The sequence below is a fragment of the Zootoca vivipara genome, chromosome 11, assembly GCF_963506605.1.
Source record: "Zootoca vivipara chromosome 11, rZooViv1.1, whole genome shotgun sequence".
In the NCBI taxonomy this organism is placed as follows: Eukaryota; Metazoa; Chordata; class Lepidosauria; order Squamata; family Lacertidae; genus Zootoca; species Zootoca vivipara.
The window spans coordinates 12444472-12468983 of record NC_083286.1 but is presented as its reverse complement, the minus strand read 5'-3'; the positions used below and the strand labels follow the sequence as shown (position 1 = coordinate 12468983).

Genomic DNA, 24512 nt, shown 5'->3' with positions numbered 1-24512 from the left:
AGCCTACATATGTAACCATTATATTAGTTTTTAATTTAAGCCAGTGAAGCATGTACCTATGGGGATGGAAAATAGTGACACCTGCAGTCCAAACAGGAAAATTAATTTTATAAGACTGCTTCAAGCACTGTGGTAGTAAAACTCTTCAGTGTAAAGTGTGAAGCATCTCTGAAATATCTCTCTCTCTTTTGCAAAAAAAAAATAGAAAGAAAGGGGAGACAAAGACTGTGCTTTTGTCTTTTTTTCTGTCTTTAAACTTCCTGTGCCCTTCTGCAATTCAGAATAATAATAATAATAATAATAATAATAATAATAATAATAATAATAATAATAAATACCCCGCCCCCGCTGAGGTCGTGTGGCATGGCTTCTTTAAGCCCAGCTGACTCGTATATTTTATCTGTGCAATACACCTCTTATTACTGCTTCTGGCACTGAAGAAAACTGCCATGGGTTCCTATGCTTCTAAGAGTAGCCATCGGCAAATCTATTATCGATGTTTAGGGAAGTCAGTATTGAAATAAGCTGCTTTGCAGTACTGGAAAGGAGTTGTGTGCCTTGCCATATATTGCTAAAACTCCATCTTCATGCACCCGATTTCAATGGGAGTGCTATATTCTGCTTCAATGCCTGTACGACAGAGGACGAGATGGTTGGATAGTGTTCTCAAAGCTACGAACATGAGTTTGACCAAACTGGCGTGCTCTGGTCCATGGGGTCACGAAGAGTTGGACACGACTAAACGACTAAACAACAACAACAAAAAGAATTATTTGCTAGGCAATTGATGGCAAAAATATACAAAGGGTGGATGTTATCTTGCTTAATCTGCCCAATGCATATACAGGTCAAGATGTTTTGCAAACAAGTTCAGACATCGGCCAGTAGTGAGCAAGGAGATTCCATATCCAAGCATCTCTTACAGGAGATACAAAACATGAAAGAACTAGTTTGTATTGAGCTGTGAACCTTCTGAACCACTAGATCTAATTTTCTGACTTGTAACAGGGTGCACTGAGTTATTCCTGGCCAAAGAATAGCACCGTGCATTTTTCTACAAGGACAGCTCTGAGTGTTGGTTGTGGCATGCTCCTTTCAAGCATCCAGCGTCTCTCTACCCAAGAGACTGGGGCCCATTGAAGACCAGCCTCGCATCATACCCACCACAGCTGGTTCATTCTCTGGTGCTTTTCCTTGTACAGCTGGCACAGCTATGACTGCACTGTCCAGAAGATTACTGAAATAACTGCATGGGATTATTTCTGTAGTGTTTCTCATTTATATGCCCCATCTGTTTAGCTCTCTAGACATCTTCCATTTCCACTGCACAAAATGTTGTTGTTGTTGTTGTTGTTGTTGTTGTTGTTGTTGTTGTTGTTATTTATTGAATTTATATACCGCCCTATACCTGAGGGTCTCAGGGCAGCTCACAGAATAAAAATCAAAATATAAAACCACAAAATTAACAACAACAACTCAGTAGCCACCCCCCAAAAAAACCGTAATTTAAAAGCGTATAAGATGTAAATTGGATCAACCAAACGCCTGGTTAAAAAGGAACACTTTTGCCTGGTGCCTAAAGGTGTGTAATGAAGGCGCCAGGCGAACTTCCCAGGGTAGAGCATTTCACAGATGGGGAGCCACTGCAGAGAAGGCCCCGTTCTCGTGTTGCCACCCTCCGGACCTCTTGAGGAGGAGGCGGCACACAAAGGAGGGAAGGCCTCAGATGGTGATCTCAGAGTCTGGGTAGGTTCATATGGAAAGAGGCGGTCCTTGAGGTATTGTGGTTCTTACTTAGCAGTTGGCAACTTCTATAGATTACTAGCTGGCCCTGCCATGCGTTGCTGTGGTTAATCCCTGTGACTGCCCCACCCTGTGCCGATCCATGACGTATCCCGCCCCCACCCCCGGCTGATCCCTTTGATTCCCCCCCCACCCTGTCCCTGCCCATGACTTATCACACCCTCTCTTCCCCCCACCCCCGGCTCATCCCTGTGACTGGTCCCACTGTGTCTTGACCTATCCCGTCCCCTCCTCCCCCCAACCCCCACCAGGCAAGTCAGTACCTCCATTCGACCTAGTCTGTAAAGGCTTCGGCCTAGTATGTAAACGGGAGCCGAGGTGCTGTTGAGAGGGAAGGTTTTATAGGTGCAGTACCAGTGTAGCCGCCGCTAGAGGGCACTGGTTTGCAACCTGGTTCTTTTCCCAGCTTGCACTTTTGGCTGAGTGGTGCGTTTTGAAACACGGGGTTTTTTTGGGGGGGGAGTTTTCCTGGCACAAGTGTGACATCTTTCTTAGCAAACTTTCCTATAGCCTTCGGACATTCCATGTGATGTTGTGTCAAAATTTCACCTCAATCAGTCAAACGGTTTTGTTGAACATTGGAGACGAAGGAACATACCCAGTTTACATTTTTATATATAGAGAGCATAGGGCAAGTGTACAAACCTTTTCCCATTAATCAGCTTTAGGGATTTTTTTGTAAACTTGTCCTCAGTCCTGGAGGTGTAGAAAACTGTAAAATGTAAACTGATGAGCAGTATACGGATACGCGATTGTAGCAGGTGGCCAAATTGTGGTTGCACTTTCAGAAATTGCTTGATGACTGCATTGTAAACTCACATTTGCATATGTGATCACATGATGAAATTGGTGTGTGCATGTATGACCTGAGACTGCCCACATGTAGGCTGTTAAGTCTCAATGCTTTTATTGACAGATTCCTTCTGTTGATTCCCAATGTGAACCATTTGTGTTTGTTTGTTTGTTGTTTGTTGTTTGTTGTTTGTTGTTTGTTTTGTTTTGTTTCTCTTTTGTTAATATTGTTTTCTAGATATGAATGCTGTCATACTTTGTGATTCCTATAATATGATTTTCGGTGTAACTGATGTTTAGCTTATTTTTTAGTTGTTTTGTTAATAGTGTAACATATATGGACATTGTTTTACAGTATTTTGGATTTGGGATTGTTTTACTGCTGATTCGTTAAGTATTCTATACGATTTATGCTGTATTCATGATGTTCCATTATGTTATTTTTATCTTTTGTTTGTAAGCCGCTTTGGGATTTTTTTGAATATAAAGCAGCAAAGGAATAGAATCAAGCAAGCAAGCAAGTTTCAACCAGGGTTGCTAAAGAGGGAAACTCTCTGGCAGCAATTATCCCAAATATGAAAATTGCTCAACTATTTTATGTTCCCTTCCAAGTATTCCTTTTGTAGTGGGCCCACGATCTTTACTTATCTTGGCCTTCTTCTTATCTGCATTCTTTTTAAAGGCCGGCTTGTTCAAAGATGCTTTGCCATTGACTGAAGTCGTTTGGTCATTCATTATAATCTTTAGTGCAGCTTACCAAAGTCATTAGCAAATATCAGGTTTCTTCTGGTGCACTCATACTTTTCACTTAACATGGTCCTGACTGCTGTAAAGGGCCTAGCTCAAAATTCTGACTACAAGCTCCGTGTGATAACTCCGGCTTGACAGTCTTGGGAATTGCACTGTTCAGTTACTCAGCTTCTCGAAAAAAAAATCTCTGCCCAACCAAGAAAATTAATCAGTACTGTACTATCTTTGCCACTGAGTTCAAGGGTTATTCTAAGAGTGTAGGAACATGATGTGGATAAGGCAATAGGATGATTAACAAGAGAGCTGCTAGGTAGACCAAACAGGCTCACTATAAGCCCACCAATTACGAGAGAGAGGGGGGGAGAGGGAGAGGGAGAGGGAGAGGGAGAGAGGGAGAGAGGGAGAGAGGGAGAGAGGGAGAGAGGGAGAGAGAGAGAGAGAGAGAGAGAGAGAGAGAGAGAGAGAGAGAGAGAGAGAGAGAGAGAGAGAGAGAGAGAGAGAGAGAGAGAGAGAGAGAGATTGCTGCTGCATCAACAGAAGTCTAGTGTCCAGATCAAGGGAAGTAATAGTACCACTCTATTCTGCCTTAGTCAGCCCACACTACTGTATCCAGTTCTGGGCACCACAATTTAAGAAGGATGTTGACAAGCTGGAACATGTGCAGAGGAGGGCAACCAAGATGATCAAGGGTCTGGAAATTAAGCCTTATGAGGAGCTCTTGAAGGAGCTGGGTATGTTTAGCCTGGAAAAGAGGAGATATGATAGCCAGCTTCAGATACCTTAAGGCTTGTTGTCACATGGAGGAGGGAGCGTGCTTGTTTTTGCCTGCTCTGGAGGGTAGGACTTGAGCCAATGGCTTCAAGTTGCAGAAAAAGGAGATTCTGGCTAAACATTTGGAAAAACATTCTGAGAGTAAGAGGTGTTCGGCAGTGGAATGGTCTCCCTCAGTGGGTTGTGGATGCTCCTTCATTGGAGAGTTTTAAGCAGAGGTTGGATGGCCATCTGTCATGGATGCTTTAGCTGAGATTCCTGCATTGCAGGGGGTTGGACTAGATGACCCTTGGGGGTCCCTTGCAACTCTAAGATTCTATGAAAGTACCTGCCACTGTGACAGTACCCAAGGGAGAGTTAGTTTCCATTTTGTTCCATTTTGAGAGTGGGGCAGAAGTGCCTGCCTTCACTTGCAGACATGTGTTTGTAATAGTGTGTGAGCACCTCTCTCTGTGTGTGTGTATTTCAGTAAGTACACACACATGCTTGTATGTGCTTTTGTGTAAGATCTGATTACCAGTTTAAAATCGACAGTGTACATTTGGAACAAGCATTTCTAGTCCTAGGCAATGTACACGCTGTAACTTTGGAACACACACTTTCCCTCAAAGAATTCTGGGCACTGTAGTTTTCTCCTCACAGAGTGTCCATTCCCAGCAACCATTAACAAACTACAGTGCCCATAATTCTTTGAGGGACAGAATATGCTTTGAATGTGCTTTATGGTTATGGTGTGAGCACAGCTTTCGAATAAAAGGCCAAACAAATGAGCATGTTATGATGAACATGTAGTGTGAACTGTGCCAATGGGAAGCAACAGCCTGCGCATTAGGAAGGGAAGGTGGCAATTTGTTGGGGTACTAAGTAATTTCATTATTCTATCATTTCCTTGATTGTCACAATTTGCATTGGCAGGATGGGTAGATTTGTCGTGAGCTGAAAGCTATAGAACAATTCGGAAAGTGGAAATCTACCTATATGTAGGTGGGACCTGTTTCATGTATCACACCTGTGATACGTCTTTTATTTCCCTAACTTTTAAACATCAAAGAAAATTCAAGTGATAAATGTCAGCATTTAAACAACTTCTTCTGTGGCGATCACTCGTAGCCGAGTAAGATTGTCTTCCATAAACACTGTTTTAACAATGGGTCCGTAAGTGACTGTGGAGGCCAATTCTGGATCCACACGTCTTTCCACAGTGGGGACATTGGTATCCAGGTGGGAGTTTATCATGGTGTGGATTTGCCAAGCGTGCCTTCCTCTTTGCACGTTTCTCCCTTGCATCCCGAGATCACATTTCTTCAAAGTTCTCCAACTGGAGCGCTCGCAGGCCAGTGTTTCCCAGTTGTCAGTGTTTATACTACATTTTTAAAGATTTGCCTTGAGAGAGTCTTTAAACCTCTTTTGGTGACCACCAGCATTACGATTTCCATTTTTAAGTTCGGAATAGAGTAGTAGGTTTGGAAGACGATCATCAGGCATCCACACAACATGACCAGTCCAACAAAGTTGATGTTGAAGAATCATTGCTTCAACACTGGTGATATTTGCTTCTTCCAGTACACTGATATTAGTTCTCCTGTCTTCCCAAGTGATGTGTAAATTTTTTCGGAGACACCGTTGATGGAATATTTCAAGACCACGACAAGGTGAAAATCCAGCAAATAGGAGCATTTAAGCAGCAGTTGCTAGAAAAGCCGGGAGAGGGGCAGTTTCAACTCTCTGATTATGACATATAACAGGCATAGGCTTAAGGGTTAAATTTGACCAGGCTTCCTCAAACTCAGCCCTCCACATGTTTTGAGACTACAATTCCCATCATCCCTGACCACTGGTCCTGTTAGCTAGGGATGATGGGAATTGTAGTTCCAAAACATCTGGAGGGCCGGAGTTTGCCTATGCCTGACATACAACCTATGACGGACAATGCAATTGAACTTTGCAATATTATTTTCTCCTTAGCTTGTGTATTAGCCAAATATGTATTGTTATATTTCCATTCAGGTTCCCCCCCCCTTCAAATTGTGCTGTGTGTGTTTCAGTTTCAGGAGTGGAAAAATGCATGTTATACATTTATCCACCATAGTGATTTAAAAACAAAACAAAGCATAAGTTGAGCCAGACCTCACTAGGGCTTAGTCATGAGACTCGCTTCCCGTGCCAGGGCTCAGCAGTCAAACATGTGAGGCTATACTGTGGAACAACATGTCTTTGATCATGCACATTGTGGGCTTTATCTCATCACTCATTTGATGGCAGAATACAGGGTGTGACTTCCAGATAGGTTTGAGCATCTCTGCTTGGAACCAGTAGGATAACGTGAAACTTTCCTTTCACAATCCAGATCTGTCCAAGAGCCTCATCAGATGGTCACTCGTCAATGGGTCATGGCAGGTTGTCCTGCTGTTGAAAAGAGGGGGCTGCAAAAGGGGACAGTGCCTCAAAATGCAGAGGTGGCTGACCAGATACAGTCGAACCTTGGTTGTTGATCGTAATCCATTCGACTTCCGAAACGTTCGACAACCGAGGCACAAAGGGCTGTTGGCAATTTCCATTGAGAAAATGGAAAAACACGCAGTGGAAGCCGTACAACTTCCGAGGCGCATTCAAAAACAGAAGCAATTACTTCTGGGTTCCACTGTACATGCCAAACAAAGGGGAAAGGAAAAAATGGTGGGTGGTCTGTTGGTGGGTACTTTTTCATTGTGAAACTCAGGGTGATCATATTATAACGCGGCCATTGCAAAGGGCTATGTAACGACATAAACCAGATTATACTGCTTTGACCACCACCTCTCACACCAAAGAACTCTGGGAATATTCATGATTATGAAAGTTTGAAAATTCTGCATCTGAGAGACAAATCAGCCTGGAATTTGCAGTGCAGATGAGCCCTCTGTGAATGTGATGATGTCAAAATATCTACTTTGGTTACACACACGAGATGCCTATGTATCTAGCATACTATGTTCTCAGTTCTTTTATTAATGCTTTTAATTTGGTAGCCTGCTTTGAAGTTGTTTCAGTTGTTTTGTTGTTGTTTAGTCGTTTAGTCATGTCCGACTGTTTGTGACCCCATGGACACTCCTGTCTTCCACTGCCTCCCGCAGTTTGGTCCAACTCAAGTTGGTAGCTTCGAGAACACTGTCCAACCATCTTGTCCTCTGTCGTCCCCTTCTCCTTGTGCCCTCTATCTTTCCCAACATCAGGGTCTTTTCCAGGGAGTCTTCTCTTCTCATGAGGTAGCCAAAGTATTGGAGCCTCAGCTTCAGGATCTGTCCTTCCAGTGAGCACTCAGGGCTGATTTCCTTCAGAATGGATAGGTTTGATCTTCTTGCAGTCCATGGGACTCTCAAGAGTCTCCTCCAGCACCATAATTCAAAAGCATCAATTCTTCGGCGATCAGCCTTCTTTATGGTCCAGCTCTCACTTCCATACATCACTACTGGAAAAACCATAGCTTTAACTATCCGGATGTTTGTTGGCAAGGTGATGTCTCTGCTTTTTAAGATGCTGTCTAGGTTTGTCATTGCTTTTCTCCCAAGAAGCAGGGGTCTTTTAATTTCGTGACTGCTGTCACCATCTACTGTAATCATGGAGCCCAAGAAAGTAAAATCTCTCACTGCCTCCATTTCTTCCCCTTCTACTTGCAGTCCATGGGACTCTCAAGAGTCTCCTCCAGAGACTCTTGGGACCAGTGATGGGACCCAGTGGCCATGATCTTGAGCCCCATTTCTGTAGGAGATCCATAATAATGTGTTGTATCTCATTTTTTGCCTGAACTGAGTCTTTAACGTTTGCTTTGTCTTTCTTTCCAGCTGCATTTACCATGATTGGCACATCCACCCATTTATCGGATCAGTGCTCCCAGTTTGCCATTCCCTCCTTCTGCCACTTTGTGTTTCCTCTCTGCGACGAGCGTGCTCGGACACCTAAACCAAGGGAGCTCTGTCGGGATGAGTGTGAAGTTCTGGAGAATGACCTCTGTAGGCAGGAATACAACATTGCTAGATCTAATCCGCTCATTCTGATGCAACTCCAGCCACCCAAATGTGAAGACTTGCCCTTGCCAGAAACTTTGGAGGCTGCCAATTGCATAAGGATCGGAATACCTGTAGATCGGCTCAACAGGTGTAAGTTATCTTTCTTGCTTTTTCTTTCGTGCAAACGCATCAAAATCAAATAATTGGTTTTTATCTATTTAAGCACTGGGTTTAAAAAGGATGAATAAGTTAATTAACATATTACAGTAGAATAAGAGAACATGAAGAACATACGTTTGAAAAAGATTGGAATACGTTTACTGAATATATGGGGCAATTGTGTATATTTGAAAACGTGGGCAGCGTTAAGATAAATTCAACAGTGTAAATACCGGCAAGGTTTTTTTGAAGGATGTAATAATGGAATACTAAATGGTTTAGTTTATATAAAATATGCAGGGATTTATGTTATGCAAAATGAACCATGGAAAGAGAAGATGGGAAGTCATAGGTTGTTTAAATGAATATTCTAAAATGGAAAACAGAAAATTTAATAAAAATTATAGAAAAAAGGAGGCAAAAGAGAGAGAAAAAAGCTGGCAAGAAACTTGAAACTAGGCCGAAGCTTGCATGAAAGTAGGCTATGTGGCCCTTGGGCCCCTGCTTCCTCACTCTACCTTTAATGTGTCACAAAATACATGACATTGTTTAGACTTCTGGGCCAAGTACATTTTACTACTGTGCTACAAAGTATGGGATGCATCTAGTCATGGATCAATGCCTTGTCGTGGCGAAGGGGCTTGAATAACTCAGAGAAGCTATGAGCTATGCCATGCAGGGCCACCCAAGATGGACAGGTCATAGTGGAGAGTTTTGACTAAACGTGATCCACCTGGAGAAGGAACTGGCAAGCCACTCCAGTAACCCTGCCAAGAAAACTCCATGGACAAAGACAACAGGCATATAAAAGTTATGACGCTGGAAGATGAGCCCCTCAGGTCGGAAGGCGTCCAACATGCTACTGAGGAAGAGCGGAGGACAAGTACAAGTAGATTCAGAGCTGATGAAGCGGCTGGGCCAAAGCCGAAAGGACGCTCAGTTGCGGATATGCCTGGAAGCGAAAGGAAAGTCCGATGCTGTAAAGAAAAATATTGCATAGGAACCTGGAATGTAAGAACCATGAATGGAGGTAAGCTGGATGTGGTCAAAAATGAGATGACAAGAATAAATATCGACATCCTGGGCATCAGTGAACTAAAATGGAAGGGAATGGGCGAATTCAGTTCGGATGACTATCATATCTACTACTGTGGGCAAGAATCCCGTAGTAGAAATGGAGTGGCCCTCATAGTCAACAAAAGAGTGGCAAAAGCTGTAATGGGATGCAATCTCAAAAATGACAGAATGATCTCGATACGAATCCAAGGCAGACCTTTTAACATCACAGTAATCCAAGTTTATGCACCAACTACCGGTGCTGAAGAAAGTGAAATTGACCAATTCTATGAAGACCTACAACACCTTCTAGAAATGACACCAAAGAAGGATGTTCTTCTCATTACAGGGGATTGGAATGCTAAAGTAGGGAATCAAGAGATAAAAGGAACAACTGGCAAGTTTGGCCTGGGAGTTCAAAATGAAGCAGGGCAAAGGCTAATAGAGTTCTGTCAAGAGAACAAGCTGGTCATCACAAACACTCTCTTCCAACAACACAAGAGACGACTCTACACATGGATATCACCAAATGGGCAGCATCGAAATCAGATTGATTATATTCTCTGCAGCCAAAGATGGAGAAGCTCTATACAGTCAGCAAAAACAAGACCTGGAGCTGACTGTAACTCAGATCATCAGCTTCTTATAGCAAAATTCCAGCTTAAACTGAAGAAAGTAGGAAAAACCACTGGGCCAGTAAGATACAATCTGAATCAAATCCCTTATGAATACACAGTGGAAGTGAGGAACAGGTTTAAGGATTTAGATTTGGTGGACAGAGTGCCTGAAGAACTATGGATGGAGGCTCGTAACATTATACAGGAGGCAGCAACGAAAACCATCCCAAGGAAAAGGAAATGCAAGAAAGCAAAATGGCTGTCCAACGAGGCCTTACAAATAGCGGAGGAGAGGAGGCAAGCAAAATGCAAGGGAGATAGGGAAAGATACAGGAAACTGAATGCAGATTTCCAAAAAACAGCAAGGAGAGACAAGAGGGTCTTCTTAAATGAGCAATGCAAAGAAATAGAGGAAAACAATAGAATGGGGAAAACCAGAGATCTGTTCAAGAAAATTGGAGATATGAAAGGAACATTTCGTACAAAGATTACCATAATCAAGGACAAAAGTGGTAAGGACCTAACAGAAGCAGAAGACATCAAGAAGAGGTGGCAAGAATACACAGAGGAATTATACCAGAAAGATATGGAGGTCTCGTACACCCCAGGTAGTGTGGTTGCTGACCTTGAGCCAGACATCTTGGAGAGTGAAGTCAAATGGGCCTTAGAAAGCACTGCTAATAACAAGGCCAGTGGAAGTGATGATATTCCAGCTGAACTATTTAAAATTTTAAAAGATGATGCTGTTAAGGTGCTACACCCAATATGCCAGCAAGTTTGGAAAACTCAGCAATGGCCAGAGGATTGGAGAAGATCAGTCTACATCCCAATTCCAAAGAAGGGCAGTGCCAAAGAATGCTCCAACTACCGCACAATTGCGCTCATTTCACACGCTAGCAAGGTTATGCTTAAAATTCTACAAGGCAGGCTTAGGCAGTATGTGGACCGAGAACTCCCAGAAGTGCAAGCTGGATTTCGAAAGGGCAGAGGAACCAGAGACCAAATAGCAAACATGCGCTGGATTATGGAGAAAGCTAGAGAGTTCCAGAAAAACGTCTACTTCTGCTTCATTGACTATGCAAAAGCCTTTGACTGTGTCGACCACAGCAAACTATGGCAAGTTCTTAAAGAAATGGGAGTGCCTGATCACCTCATCTGTCTCCTGAGAAATCTCTATGTGGGACAAGAAGCTACAGTTAGAACTGGATATGGAACAACTGAGTGGTTCAAAATTGGGAAAGGAGTACGACAAGGTTGTATATTGTCTCCCTGCTTATTTAACTTATATGCAGAATTCATCATGCGAAAGGCTGGACTAGATGAATCCCAAGCCGGAATTAAGATTGCCGGAAGAAATATCAACAACCTCAGATATGCAGATGACACAACCTTGATGGCAGAAAGCGAGGAGGAATTAAAGAACCTTTTAATGAGGGTGAAAGAAGAGAGCGCAAAATATGGTCTGAAGCTCAACATCAAAAAAACCAAGATCATGGCCACTGGTCCCATCACCTCCTGGCAAATAGAAGGGGAAGAAATGGAGGCAGTGAGAGATTTTACTTTCTTGGGCTCCTTGATCACTGCAGATGGTGACAGCAGTCACGAAATTAAAAGACGCCTGCTTCTTGGGAGAAAAGCAATGACAAACCTAGACAGCATCTTAAAAAGCAGAGACATCACCTTGCCGACAAAGGTCCGTATAGTTAAAGCTATGGTTTTCCCAGCAGTGATGTATGGAAGTGAGAGCTGGACCATAAAGAAGGCTGATCGCCGAAGAATTGATGCTTTTGAATTATGGTGCTGGAGGAGACTCTTGAGAGTCCCATGGACTGCAAGAAGATCAAACCTATCCATTCTTAAGGAAATCAGCCCTGAGTGCTCCCTGGAAGGACAGATCATGAAGCTCAGGCTCCAATACTTTGGCCACCTCATGAGAAGAGAAGAATCCTTGGAAAAGACCCTGATGTTGGGAAAGATTGAGGGCACTAGGAGAAGGGGACGACAGAGGACAAGATGGTTGGACAGTGTTCTCGAAGCTACGAACATGAGTTTGACCAAATTGCGGGAGGCAGTGCAAGACAGGAGTGCCTGGCGTGCTATGGCCCATGGGGTCACGAAGAGTCGGACACGACTGAACGACTAAACAACAACAACAACAAAGTATGGGATGCATCTAGTCATGTTTCCCCGTTAGTGAAAGGACATCTGCAAGAAGAGGGTTCCTTTCCCTCTTGGATTCCCTTCCCCGCCCCATCCGCCATTTTGTTCTGGGAATTCTCAAATGCCTGGAAAAGATTGGTGAGGGCAGAGAAGGATGGGAGAGGAAGTCCCATTGTGCAGGCCGACATACTTGCACTAATGGGACAGTTTTGTTGGTCTCTTTACATTTTAATTTCAAAAAAATTTTTTTTACTGGTGGTAGGATAATGTTGGATGCCCCTCTTTTGCTTTTCAAGTCTAAATTAGCAATTAAGCTTTACTTAGGCTTCGAGAGCAAGCAGTTCGGCATCCAAAAAGCGATGCATTGGATTGGGCACAGGAGGCAAGATGGATGGAGAAGTTTTCCCTGATGGAAAACATACCTAGATTTGGCATTCTGTCTTTCTGTTCTGACCTGAAAGGATCTAACACTGACTGTAAAACAATAGAGGAATACAAAAGAAGAACTGCATTTCAATGCAGTGCTTTTTTGCAAGAGAAATCCAAATCTCTTTTGCAAAATTAGCAAGGCTTGTTTCATTCCATTGCGATGCTTTAAATGTGCATTCCTCTGCAGAGCAAAAGCGATGTGCTGAATTTCATGTTCTCTCGGCTGCTTGGGGCGTACTTGGAAGGGGAGTGAAGTGTGCTGGTGAGAAAGAGGAACAGCAGATGTCAAATCGTTCTTCTCCAGCTTCTCTCTGCATGATGTAAAGGGTTGTTGCCAGAGGAATGCAGATTCTGCCCCAGGCACCTGAGATACTGCCAGACCTCCCTGTTAGAAAAGGCTGCCCTCCTGCATACTAACCTTTCCCAGCTTCATTGTTTTCAATAAGATGCAGTGTATACACAGCACTATGGCACAACCTTTGTGCTGTTGCGAAGTGCTTGAGGTGTTAAGAATCCACAGTGGAATAAGTCTGCTGGAAAAGGGAAGCATTGACATCTCTGGAAAGGGAACTTTTCTACCCACAAAATGACACGCCTGAGGCAGCGGGCCAGTACAGATCACCTTGTGCAACTGGAGCAATTTTTAATGGGATACATAAATATTATGAAACTGGTACAGTTGTGTTTATGGAAGTGAAGCAAAACCAGATACACGATAAAAATAAAGAACAGGGCTGGTGATTAGAAAGTTGCAGGGGGGAAACAAGGAAAATGTTGGTTTTTTTAAAGGAGCGGAGGAAGCTAAGCAGGGGGTGGGGAACAGCAGTTTAAAATGGGATGCAAATTTTGGTGGGAGTTACGTGGTTCAGATATTGGTTTGTTGGCCTTCACGCCATGACCTATTTGGTTTCTGAATTGCTGCTTTATTTGTTTTTTTCTTCCTTGGCGATCACTCGTAGCCGAGTAAGATTGTCTTCCATAAACACAGTTTATGGAAGACAATCTTACAGTGAGTCCATAAGTGACTGTGGAGGCCAATTCTGGATCCACACATCCTTCCACAGTGGGGACATAGGTTTCTGGGTGGAAGTTGATCATGGTGAGGGTTTGCCAAACGTCCCTTCCTCTTAGCACTTTTCTCCTTTTTGTCCTGAGTTCAAACGTCTTCAAAGCCCATGACACCTTTGGTAAAGGCTGTTCTCCAACTGGAGCGCTCGTAAGCCAGTGTTTCACAGTTGTCAGTGTTGATACTACATTTTTAAAGATTTGCCTTGAGAGAGTCTTTAAACCTCTTTTGTTGTCCACCAGCATTATACTTTCCATTTTTAAGTTTGGAATAGAGTAGTTGCTTTGGAAGACGATAATCAGGCATCCGCCTAACATGACCAGTCCAATGAAGTTGTTGTTGAAGAATCATTGCTTCGACACTGGTGATCTTTGCTTCTTCCAGTACACTGGCATTTGTTTGCCTGTCTTCCCAAGTGATGTGTAAAATTTTCCGGAGACACCGTTGATGGAATCTTTCAAGGAGTTGGAGATGGCAATTATAAGTGGTCCACGTTTTAAATATTCATTTATTCATATAGCATATTCTAGCTGATGGGAAAGTCATACATATTGGGCTATTCTTGTTTGTTATTGCAAGAGTAAGCCTTTTCACTCATCTTTCGCTTTTGGATCAGTTAGTTAATCTTAGGTGAAGCTGTTCTGTGAAAAAGAGGCTTAAGTCATGTTGAAGCAGATGAGTTTGCTAAGAAGTGATGATGCATACATTTCTGCACTGCATCACATAGGGAGTTTGTCTTTTCCTGACATAGAGGTCGGCAAAACAACAGATTTACTAGACAAGGGAAACTGTTTTGCAAGGGGAGGATTGCTTTGTGTTAATCATCTTCTGCCAAACTACTTCTTGCAGATCACCAGTGTTACAATGGCTCTGGAGCAGATTATAGAGGCACCATCAGTGTCACAAAGTCAGGCCACCATTGCCAATATTGGGACTCTCAGCATCCTCATCCCCATCACTTGTCAAGCACAGAGTTTCCAGAACTTGGAGGGGGACACGCATACTGTCGCAATCCCGGAAGCCAGATGGAAGGTCCCTGGTGTTTTACGCAAAACAAAAACGTACGCATGGAACTGTGTGAAGTACCTTCTTGTAGTATGTATTATTTTTCTTCCCTGCTTCTAGAGTGTTTGTAGAAAAAAAAAGTTGTAAAGCAAATGAAAGGCCTTTTCGTTGCACCATTTTGTATTAATGCATTGTTTGATTTTCAACACTGAAGCCAGGGGGATTTAAGTGCATGTAATTTATGGCCTGTACTGCTGCTGTTCTTGGGTTTGAGGAAAGCAAGACAAATATTTCAGGTTTGCAGTTTATCTAATGATCTTACCTAATATTGGGTGAACATTTGTCAGTTTGTTTGAAAGGAGGGCCCACATTACTTAGGAGTCCTTGGTCAAGATTATGTAGATTGTACTTGTAATGTACAGGATGCGGGTGGTGTTGTGGTCTAAACCACTAAGCCTCTTGGGCTTGCCAATCAGAAGGTCGGTGGTTTCAATCCCCCCAATGGGGTAAGCTCCCGTTGCTCTGTCCCAGTTCCTGCCAACATACCGTAGCAGTTCGAAAGCATGGCAGTGCAAGTAGATAAATAGGTACCACTGCAGCGGGAAGGTAAATGGCATTTCCATGCGCTCTGGTTTCCATCACAATGTCCCGTCGCACCAGAAGCGGTTTAATCCTGCTGGCCACATGGCCCGGAAAGCTGTTTGTGGACAAACGCTGGCTTCCTCGGCCTGAAAGCAAGATGAGCGCCGCAACCCCTTAATCACCTTTGACTGGACTTAACTGTCCAGTGGTCCTTTACCTTTTACCCTTTTTATTTAAGCACTCACCTGGGGCCATAAGCAAGAAGGCAAGTGAGGGGGCTGTCTCTAAGGGCAAAGCAGGCCATGAGGGGAAGAACCCCCCCTTCTCCGTGCCCAGTATAGAAATGCAGTGGGATGATGGGGAAAGGTTGGCTACCCAAATAAACTAGTAAAAAAGTTTGCAGGCTTATAGCAAGGCTGGTGTGCCTTGTTAGAAGTGGCCTGTATGAGTGGCTGTTGGGCCACACCCTGACAATGCGGCACAATCTTGGTGTGTTACCTTGGAAGCAAGCCCCGATGTACAGTCAAACGTCGGTTGTCAAATGTAACCCGTTCCGGAAGACTGTTCAACTTCCGAAACGTTCGACAACCAAGGATCAAAGGGCGGTCGGCAAAGTCAATGGAGGAAAAAGGAAACAAAACTCCCCAGGAGCCATTCGGCTTCCAAAAATCGTTTGAAAACCAGAGCAATTGCTTCTGGGTTTTCAGCGTTCGGGAGCCAAAACATATGATAACAGAGGCGTTCGGGAACCGAGGTTTGACTGTATTCAGTTAGACCTAGTCCTAGGTAAGTGTGCATAGGATTTCATCCTTTGTTTCAGAAAGGGGTGGGAAGTATTGTTATTTGTGTATTCAGAAAGTTCAGTTATAGAGAGTTATCTATGCATGACCAGTGAGTGCTGGTTGGATCCATGTAGCTTGTATTTATTTTGCGTATCAACTTCTCTTGGACTGTATTCACCCCTTATTCTTAGGAATTTGAAATCTGTTGGCAATTAATGCAATATTATTATTTTGTTTACCATTGGGTTTCCTTGTGTGGGTGCATGTGCTGAAGTTTGTGTTAAGATCTCCTACTCACGAGTAGGACCCTGGCAGAGACACATGCCCGACTGGCATGTTCCCTCCCTCCTGGTTGATTGTTCAGGAGCTTCAAAAGCTTCCTTCAGCCCGAACATCACAGCGACTGATGCCAAGAAACATCAGCACACTTCACGGATCCGCAGAGGTTGTGCAGTTGCATAACAGAACTCAGCAACTCAGCATTTTGGCTAATCTACTTTTATTGACATATAAACACACACGGAGCACTGCAACATGGCTCCCCCCCTCTCTCTCTAGCATCAGACGGCAAAGAGAGTGAACAAAGGACAATAGTCCCACTTCAGGAAACACAGTAACACAAACATCCTGTCTTTGTCACTTCCCACTCTGTGGAGTCAAAACATACACAGTCATGTGATAGACAACAATCCCATGGCTGCAGACACGGGCAATGAATCTTTAACAGTCTTGGTGCCGGTTGTGTGCATGCATTTATTTGCATTACGTGTGAATGTTTACGACTCCTCCTGAAAACGTGATTATTATTTTTAAACCTAAACAGGTCCACGTGACAACAGCAAAATGGGAATCCTCTACATCCTGGTACCCAGCATAGCAATTCCTTTGGTTATTGCCTGCCTTTTCTTCTTGGTGTGTATGTGCAGGAACAAGCAGAAGACATCTGCTACTACTCCACAGCGTCGCCAGCTGATGGCATCTCCTAGCCAGGATATGGAAATGCCTCTCATTAATCAGCACAAACAGGTACCATTTAGACAAGAAAAAAAGACACCAGGTTTTATCCAGTGGTAGCTTTATAGTGACAGAAAGCATCTCCTTGCCCAAGGCAAGAAACCCAATTTTTGCCAATCCTCCCCTACCAGCTGCAGCCCTCAGTGCCATATCTTAGACCAGAGATGGCTCCTTAAGGTGGTACAACAGTCCCAGCATGGCCAATTTTCAGTGATGATGTAGTTTGTAGTTTGTAGTTTGACAATATCTAGAGCAGGCTTCCTCAACCTCGGCACTCCAGATGTTTTGAGACTACAATTCCCATCATCCCTGACCACTAGTCCTGCTAGCTAGGGATCATGGGAGTTGTAGGCCAAAACATCTGGAGGGGAGAGGTTGAGGAGGCCTGATCTAGAGGGCTGCAGGTTCCCCAGCTTTTATCCTCCTACTGTTCCAGAGCCTCCCTCAAAAATCAGGAGCAGCTTTCTTGGGGACATAGCGGGCTAGATTAAGTTGGGAGTGGGATTAGTGAAATTCGAGTTCCCCACCCTGTGCACGGTAATTTTCAGATAGCACACAACCATCATTGGACACAAGCCTGTTTCCACAAGCCATTCACATGCCCAGTGAAATGAAAATCTTCAGTTATGAGATATTGAGGTGGAAATGATGCCAGTTCCTGTGACTTTTAGGGTTAGCAAAAAGGCCATTGTGTTAAAAAGTAACATCGCTTTCTAGAACATGAGGGAAATCATAAGCCACTGGGATGATCCTGTTGATAAACACATGGCAGTTTCTCTTACTTGCTGCTTTAAGACAATTGAAATACTAAGACATGAAATAATTTGTCCTGTATGTGAGTTTGTAAAACAAATGAGATCCCTTTGAGTATACAGTCGTACCTCGGGTTGCGAACACCTTGGGTTACGAACTTCGCGTACCCGGAAGTATTTTCGCCTCACGCGTGTGCGCAGAAGCGCCGCGCACCTTTGCGCATGCACAAAGCACGAAAATAGCGCTTTGCGCATGCGCAAAACGGCGGTTCGGGCCCTTTTCGGGTTACGAACTTTTCGGGTTACGAACTGCGACCCGGAACGGATCGCGTTCGTAACCCGAGGTACCACTGTAAATGTATGCTGAATGCACACTTTGATCCATAGCTTTCTTCTTGTGAGAACCACCTAATAATTTGCAACATTTCCCTTTGATATAGAATTAAACAATCAAGAGAATGATTTTGGGTATGTTTTATTTTCAGACTAAGCTGAAAGAGATCAGTCTCTCCACGGTGAGGTTCATGGAGGAGCTTGGCGAGGAGAAGTTTGGGAAAGTTTATAAGGGCCACCTGTTTGGCACGACGCCAGGCGAGCAGACACAGGCAGTTGCCATCAAAACCCTCAAGGATAAAGCTGACTTAGCCCTCCGGGAAGAATTTAAACACGAAGCGATGATGAGGTCAAGGTTACAGCACCCAAATATCGTTTGCTTACTGGGAATAGTGACAAAAGAGCAGCCCATCAGTATGATTTTCAGCTACTGTTCCCATAGCGACCTGCATGAGTTTTTGGTTATGAGGTCCCCTCATTCTGACGTCGGCAGCACTGATGACGACAAGACCGTGAAGTCCACCTTGGAGCCAGCAGATTTTTTCCACATTGTGACTCAGATAGCTGCAGGGATGGAATACCTGTCGAGCCACCATGTTGTCCACAAAGATTTAGCCACTAGAAATGTATTGGTGTTTGACAAACTCAGTGTGAGAATATCTGACTTGGGCCTTTTCAGGGAAGTCTATTCTGCTGACTACTACAAACTCATGGGAAATTCTCCTCTGCCCATACGGTGGATGTCCCCTGAGGCCATCATGTATGGCAAGTTTTCCATTGATTCTGACATCTGGTCCTACGGAGTGGTATTGTGGGAGATCTTCAGCTACGGCTTGCAGCCTTACTGTGGCTATTCCAACCAAGATGTCATCGAGATGATAAGAAACAGGCAGTTTTTGCCGTGTCCCGATGACTGCCCTGCGTGGATGTACTCGCTGATGTTGGAATGTTGGAGCGAATTTCCCAACCGAAGACCAAGATTTAAAGACATCCACAACAGGCTGAGAACCTGGGGGAACTTGTCGAATTACAACAGCTCGGCTCAAACGTCCGGGGCGAGCAACACCACGCAAACCAGTTCCCTCAGCACAAGCCCCGTCAGCAATGTCAGCAACACTAGGTATGTTGGACCAAAACAGAAAGCACAAGCTTTCCCTCAGCCACAGTTCATACAAATGAAAGGACAGATACGGCCCATGGTTCCGCCACCTCAACTCTACATTCCCGTCAATGGTTACCAACCGATGCCGGCCTACGGAGCTTATTTGCCCAATTTCTATCCCGTGCAGATCCCGATGCACATGGCTGCTCAGCAGATGGCCCCTCAGATGATTCCCAAACCAGGGTCCCACCACAGTGGCAGCGGTTCCACAAGCACGGGATACGTAACAACTGCTCCCTCCAATGCCTCGGTGGCGGACAGGGCTGCTCTGCTGTCTGAAGGCGCAGATGATGCGCACGCCGCAGAAGATGTTGCTCAGAGTCTGGTCCAGGAAGAGGAGGAGGAAGAGGGCTCGGTGCCCGAAACAGAATTATTGGGTGATAATGACACTCTTCAGATGGACGAGGCAGAACTCCAGGCAGAAGCCTAGAGATGTTGCCTTACTACAGAGACAAAATGAGGCACGTCTTCAGTCCACTGGAGGCTGTCGTCCTTCTGACTTGTATAATCAATGTGTCGTTTCCCCCCCCCCCCATTGGACTTTTACACACACAATGATCCAAAACCACCTGAGATGCAGCAATCATGCAGCAATCATGTTTAAAGGATTTTTCTTTCCGGCAGATGTATGCAAATATGAAGATTGGGAATTGCTGTTTCTGAATCTAGGGTTGATTGCAGTTTTTTTGCAGGGAGGCTGCTTTTATAATATACTGTTGCTGTGCAACAGAAAGTCGAAATGCATTGCACATCATGTATATCTTGAACTCTGATTGTAATTTTTTTTTAAGGAATTTCGGTAAAATCAGTAACCAAAAAAAAAAGAGCTGGTTAACAATAACACACAGGGTTGTTCTGCATGTGAAGACGTGCTCAAGGTATAAGGGACATCCTCATAGCTGCCAAGTACCCCGTTTTCTCCAGGAAAAGCCCGATTTTACTTACCTTTTCCCGGTTGTCCCCTGTATCACTTCATCTCCCGTTTTTCTCCGTTATTTTCTCCTGCCGGCGGCCTTTTTTTTTCTTTCCAATTTGCCCTTCTATGGGCACAAAAAATGGCCGCCGCCGGCTTCAAAAGTCGCATCTACGCATGTCCGGAAGTGCATAGACGCGACTTCCGGTGTCGGTGGCGGCCATTTTTTGTGCCCATAGAAGGGTAAAGCGACACCTGAAGTTGCGTCGACGCAACTTCCGGTGTCACACGGCTGCCGGTCCCGGATTCTGCAGTCCGGGACTTGGAAGGTAAGCATCCTACAAACAGAATCTTTGTCTCATTGATAGAATTGATTTGGAAGGGGGTTATTCAAATATAGGTAAGAAGAGACAGGTAAGAATATTATTCCAGATTTGAAATGTAGCTGAAGTTCAGATAAGAAAGCCGAATGACTGGTATGCATTTATCTTAGTGACTGAGCATTGCATCCCCACCCCCACCCCACTGAAGAAATGAATTGATTTCCATTATAAAGGAATGGAAGTATAACATATGTTTTAGCAGCAAATATATTTTTCTAACCAAAAGAAGTGACCTGGTAGGCTTTGCACTAACTGAATAAGCCAACCTCTTTTGCCTGTTGTGGTCAAATCTTGATAAAGGGCTCAGAAATACATTATCACATATTATTGATCGTGTTGATCAATAAGAATTTTAAACTCATTTGGAATTTAGTTAAAAAGGTGCTAGAAAAACACACACCCTCCTTTGTTTTTCTTGGGGAAAAGAACCTTTTTTAGAGATTGCAGATCTTTAAAGACCAAAATAAGCAATATTGTATAGAATGTGTGGATACATGTTTAATGCTTTTCTTTGTGAGATGAATCATGTACAGACTTTGAAATGTAATTTATGTTTTGTTACATTTTATATGGGTTTTTTATTGCAGCATTTGGATCTTTGAAAAGAATGCCTATATAACTTAACCGTTTACATTATGCTTTGTAATATTTTATGGGGATTTGTATGCTTTGATATGTTGAGAAATACTGGTCCAAACATTTCATAGCCATACATTTCATACATCCTGTAATATAAATATTCCCTGAATTGTATTATAATGTAGCTACATATACATTGTAGTTCTAGGCTGTAAATCCATCACATGGACTATCTAACAAAGCAGCACATAAATATCTGATTAATTTGTAAGATGTTGTAAAAAGAAAAAAAATACACTGTAAATGTGGAAATTCTCATTTCCATTCTGCCATGTTTTACCATAAAAACTGTTCCTTTGCGAAGTACATTTGGGTTATGTGAGGCGCGCCATTGCAATCTGCAGCCTGTCTTAGTAACAGGAACTACTTAACTGGTTTCCAGTTTATCTCTTGAAATTTGCTATGCACTGGTAGGTAAAGGATGAGAAGCTCTCTTGCTTGTTAATATAAATGCGAGTTGGAGAATATCAATAAATAATACAAATAAAATTGAAGTTTATTTAGTTTATTAAATGCGTCGATGACCTTCAATACTGTAATGCAGCTGAATTTAAGAACTTTCTCCTCCTATGCTCCCGTTTTCTTATTTATGAGCATTGACATGGCGGCACAAAAATAATTGTATGCCCAGAGTCCAGAATGGGAGGCCAATTCATTCATTCATTTTAAATGAATGTTTTGCACCCAAGTGGTGCCTCTCTGCCGATTGAAAATTATCTGATTTGGTGGAGCCTTCCAGCAGAGGAACGGGGACTAAGGCGATCTTCAGTGATGATCTTGTGCCATCTTCCATGCTGTTCCAAAAGACCCTTCAAACATCTGGTACAGATCTGGGTTAGGGATGAAAGAAATGGAGGGGAATTGCTAAAGATCCCTATTCTGCTGATGGAAGAATCTACTGGGTCAAAGAGCCTTCCATCCATAGAGCACACTAACAGGACACAACCTGAGGTCATCTCCATAGATTTACAATGCAATAAATACATTAGTGGCCAAAATTGTGGGAACCTTTTGGTAAAAGTGTATTTCCGAAGTTTGATTACTCACAACACCACTTTTTAGAGTAATAACATAAAATTATATATCAGTGGAAAGATATATAATTGCTTGGCAGGGGGTTGGACTGGATGGCCCTTGTGGTCTCTTCCAACTCTATGATTCTATGAACTTAATGAAGAATGTAATGCAACAAAGTGTGCTCAATTATCTGTATTCAATCAAAAGTTATAGCCAAATAACCAGAAAAAGGAAGCACAACTTTTAGCTTTCCTTCATTTGAATGTAGCCAATGAGCACGAGTGTTTAGAGAGCCAATCAGGTGTTATGAGCCATCAAACCTCGGAAAGGCACTTTTCCCAAAAGGTTTCCACAGTTTTGGCCACTAGTGTGAATAAATCCCATATGCATTGAGATATTTTCTGAAAATGTTTTGAAGATGCCTTAATGCCCACTTCTTTGGTCACTAATGTCTGAATTCTTGACTTCTAGGACATCAGTACTTACTGCTCAGCTCTTAACTACACTGTTGGGATAATGGAAACCACTCTGTTGCCTAACATAGTAGGTTACCTAATTCTTACCAGAGAACTCCTTACTCCTTGACTCCAGCAGTATTTTTGGCCACCAGCCCCTACACCTTCAGGAGGCCAATAGACTGTGGAGCTTATTTTTTGTTGGACTAATCACAGAAACTTATCTAACTAGGAAGAATGTGACTGAAGACATGCTTTCCATATATGTGCTAGATTCCAAATCTGGAAGAAAAATATAGGAGGCACATAGGAACATTGCCGATCTTATGGATTTTAGATCCCCAGCCGTTGGTGGCATCTAAGTATATCAAGCCCATTGGTCAAAATTCCATCCCTAGCAATTTCGTACACTTCTGATGATTGTTTCTTGTTCTTGTTTGGTGTCCTAATTTAGCTACTGAATCTGTAAACAACTTCTTCATTTTATATATATTTATTTGCACAGGAATTTTTAAGGATGGGCTTTGAATCAAAAAACAAGGTTCAGTATTGTCAATTTTAATTCATTTCTTCATTGCTCCCAATACGAATTCATTCAGTTTCCTTTTCACACAAAAAGTCCAAAAGTAGTTCTCTAATTATTATTAATAATAATACAGGTCAGCAATGTTTTTTTGTCTAATTGAACATATCACCTTTGCCTCCAGTAACTTCAACAACCATGCCTCCATATGGAACAATAATAAATATTTCCGTCTTTGTCCATATAGGAATCTCTCCGCTGTGAATATATATTGAGATATTATTCCATATATTCAGATATTATTCCATAGTTCTTTTCTTGTTATATAGCCATTAATTTGCACCCAGCTCTTTATCTTCAGTTCCCATTTCCTGTTGTGTTTGCCATGGTTTTCCATCCTTATCTTTTAGAAACTCTTCCATTTACGCCGCTTCCGTTCTTTTCCCAAGTAAAGCACCAGAGATTTGATAGCTTTTTCCCTCTGAGTTCACGCCAAGTTGCACACAGAGCCTTTTCTTTCGTAGCTCTGTCAATGCCGGATGTCTCTCCATCCATGACAATTTCACCGTTTGGCTGTTTCATTTCTCCAAACACCACAATGAAGGAGAAAGGAGTCCTAAAAATGGTACAAGCTTCGTACATAAAATTAAGCCACCAGTTCACAGCCAAAATTTAAAAGTGGAAACATCAATCATCAGTAGTTTTAAAAAGGAAGGGACATTAGAACTCTAATGCCTGTATGTTAGAAATGGGATACAAGCATTTATTTTCTTGAATAGGCATCTTAATGGAGATGCATATGATAAGTTCATTAAGGGATTAAAAAACCTAACTAGAAACTTCATTCTGTTGCCGCAATATTATCCTTCTAATACGATGATGGAGACTGAGTTGGAAATACATGCTCAGCCAATATTTTCTTAATTTTAATGACTTCTGAAATGAATTTTCTGTTTGAAGTGAAACACTGAAAATTGTGTTTGATGCATTAATTTTTGCAGGCCGCTTTTCAGCTGCCACATATGTTCCACTGTTGAATAAGAATATCTTACAATTATGTTCATTTAAAGTGATTTGATTCTCAGAAGGCTTGAGGCACTTAGTGCTGTTGAATTATCTTTCAAATTACTCTCAGAATTAAACAGATGTAGTATGGCAACAGTCTGCCGCTCAACTGTAGCAACAGAATTGGGTAGTAACAGAAAGCTGTTGCCATAACTTTGGATTAATAACCTCCCCCAAACTCTCATAATATAGGACAGAACTCTATTAACCCTAGTTGTCAGTGGGAGACTTAAGGTGTTTTTTGTTTGTTTGTTTTTCTACACACCTTGCATGGAGGAGTGAGGAACAGCAAGTGATA

The 24512-nt window shown here is 42.9% G+C and overlaps 1 protein-coding gene across 2 annotated transcripts in view; it reads left to right on the top strand.

Moving 5' to 3' along the window:
• Positions 1–21915, top strand: part of ROR2 (receptor tyrosine kinase like orphan receptor 2) — a 164014-nt gene extending 142099 nt beyond the window's left edge. The window contains exons 6-9 of one of the 2 annotated variants that reach the window (XM_035099905.2): positions 7938–8252; positions 14439–14684; positions 16782–16984; positions 18210–21915. In XM_035099905.2, the coding sequence (XP_034955796.1) occupies positions 7938–8252; positions 14439–14684; positions 16782–16984; positions 18210–19649 (2204 nt within the window). In that variant the 3' untranslated portion in view covers positions 19650–21915. Of the gene's footprint in view, positions 1–7937; positions 8253–14438; positions 14685–16781; positions 16985–18209 lie in introns of those variants that run through there. The other variant, XM_035099906.2, reaches the window with a different exon arrangement.
• Positions 21916–24512: the final 2597 nt, after the last annotated feature.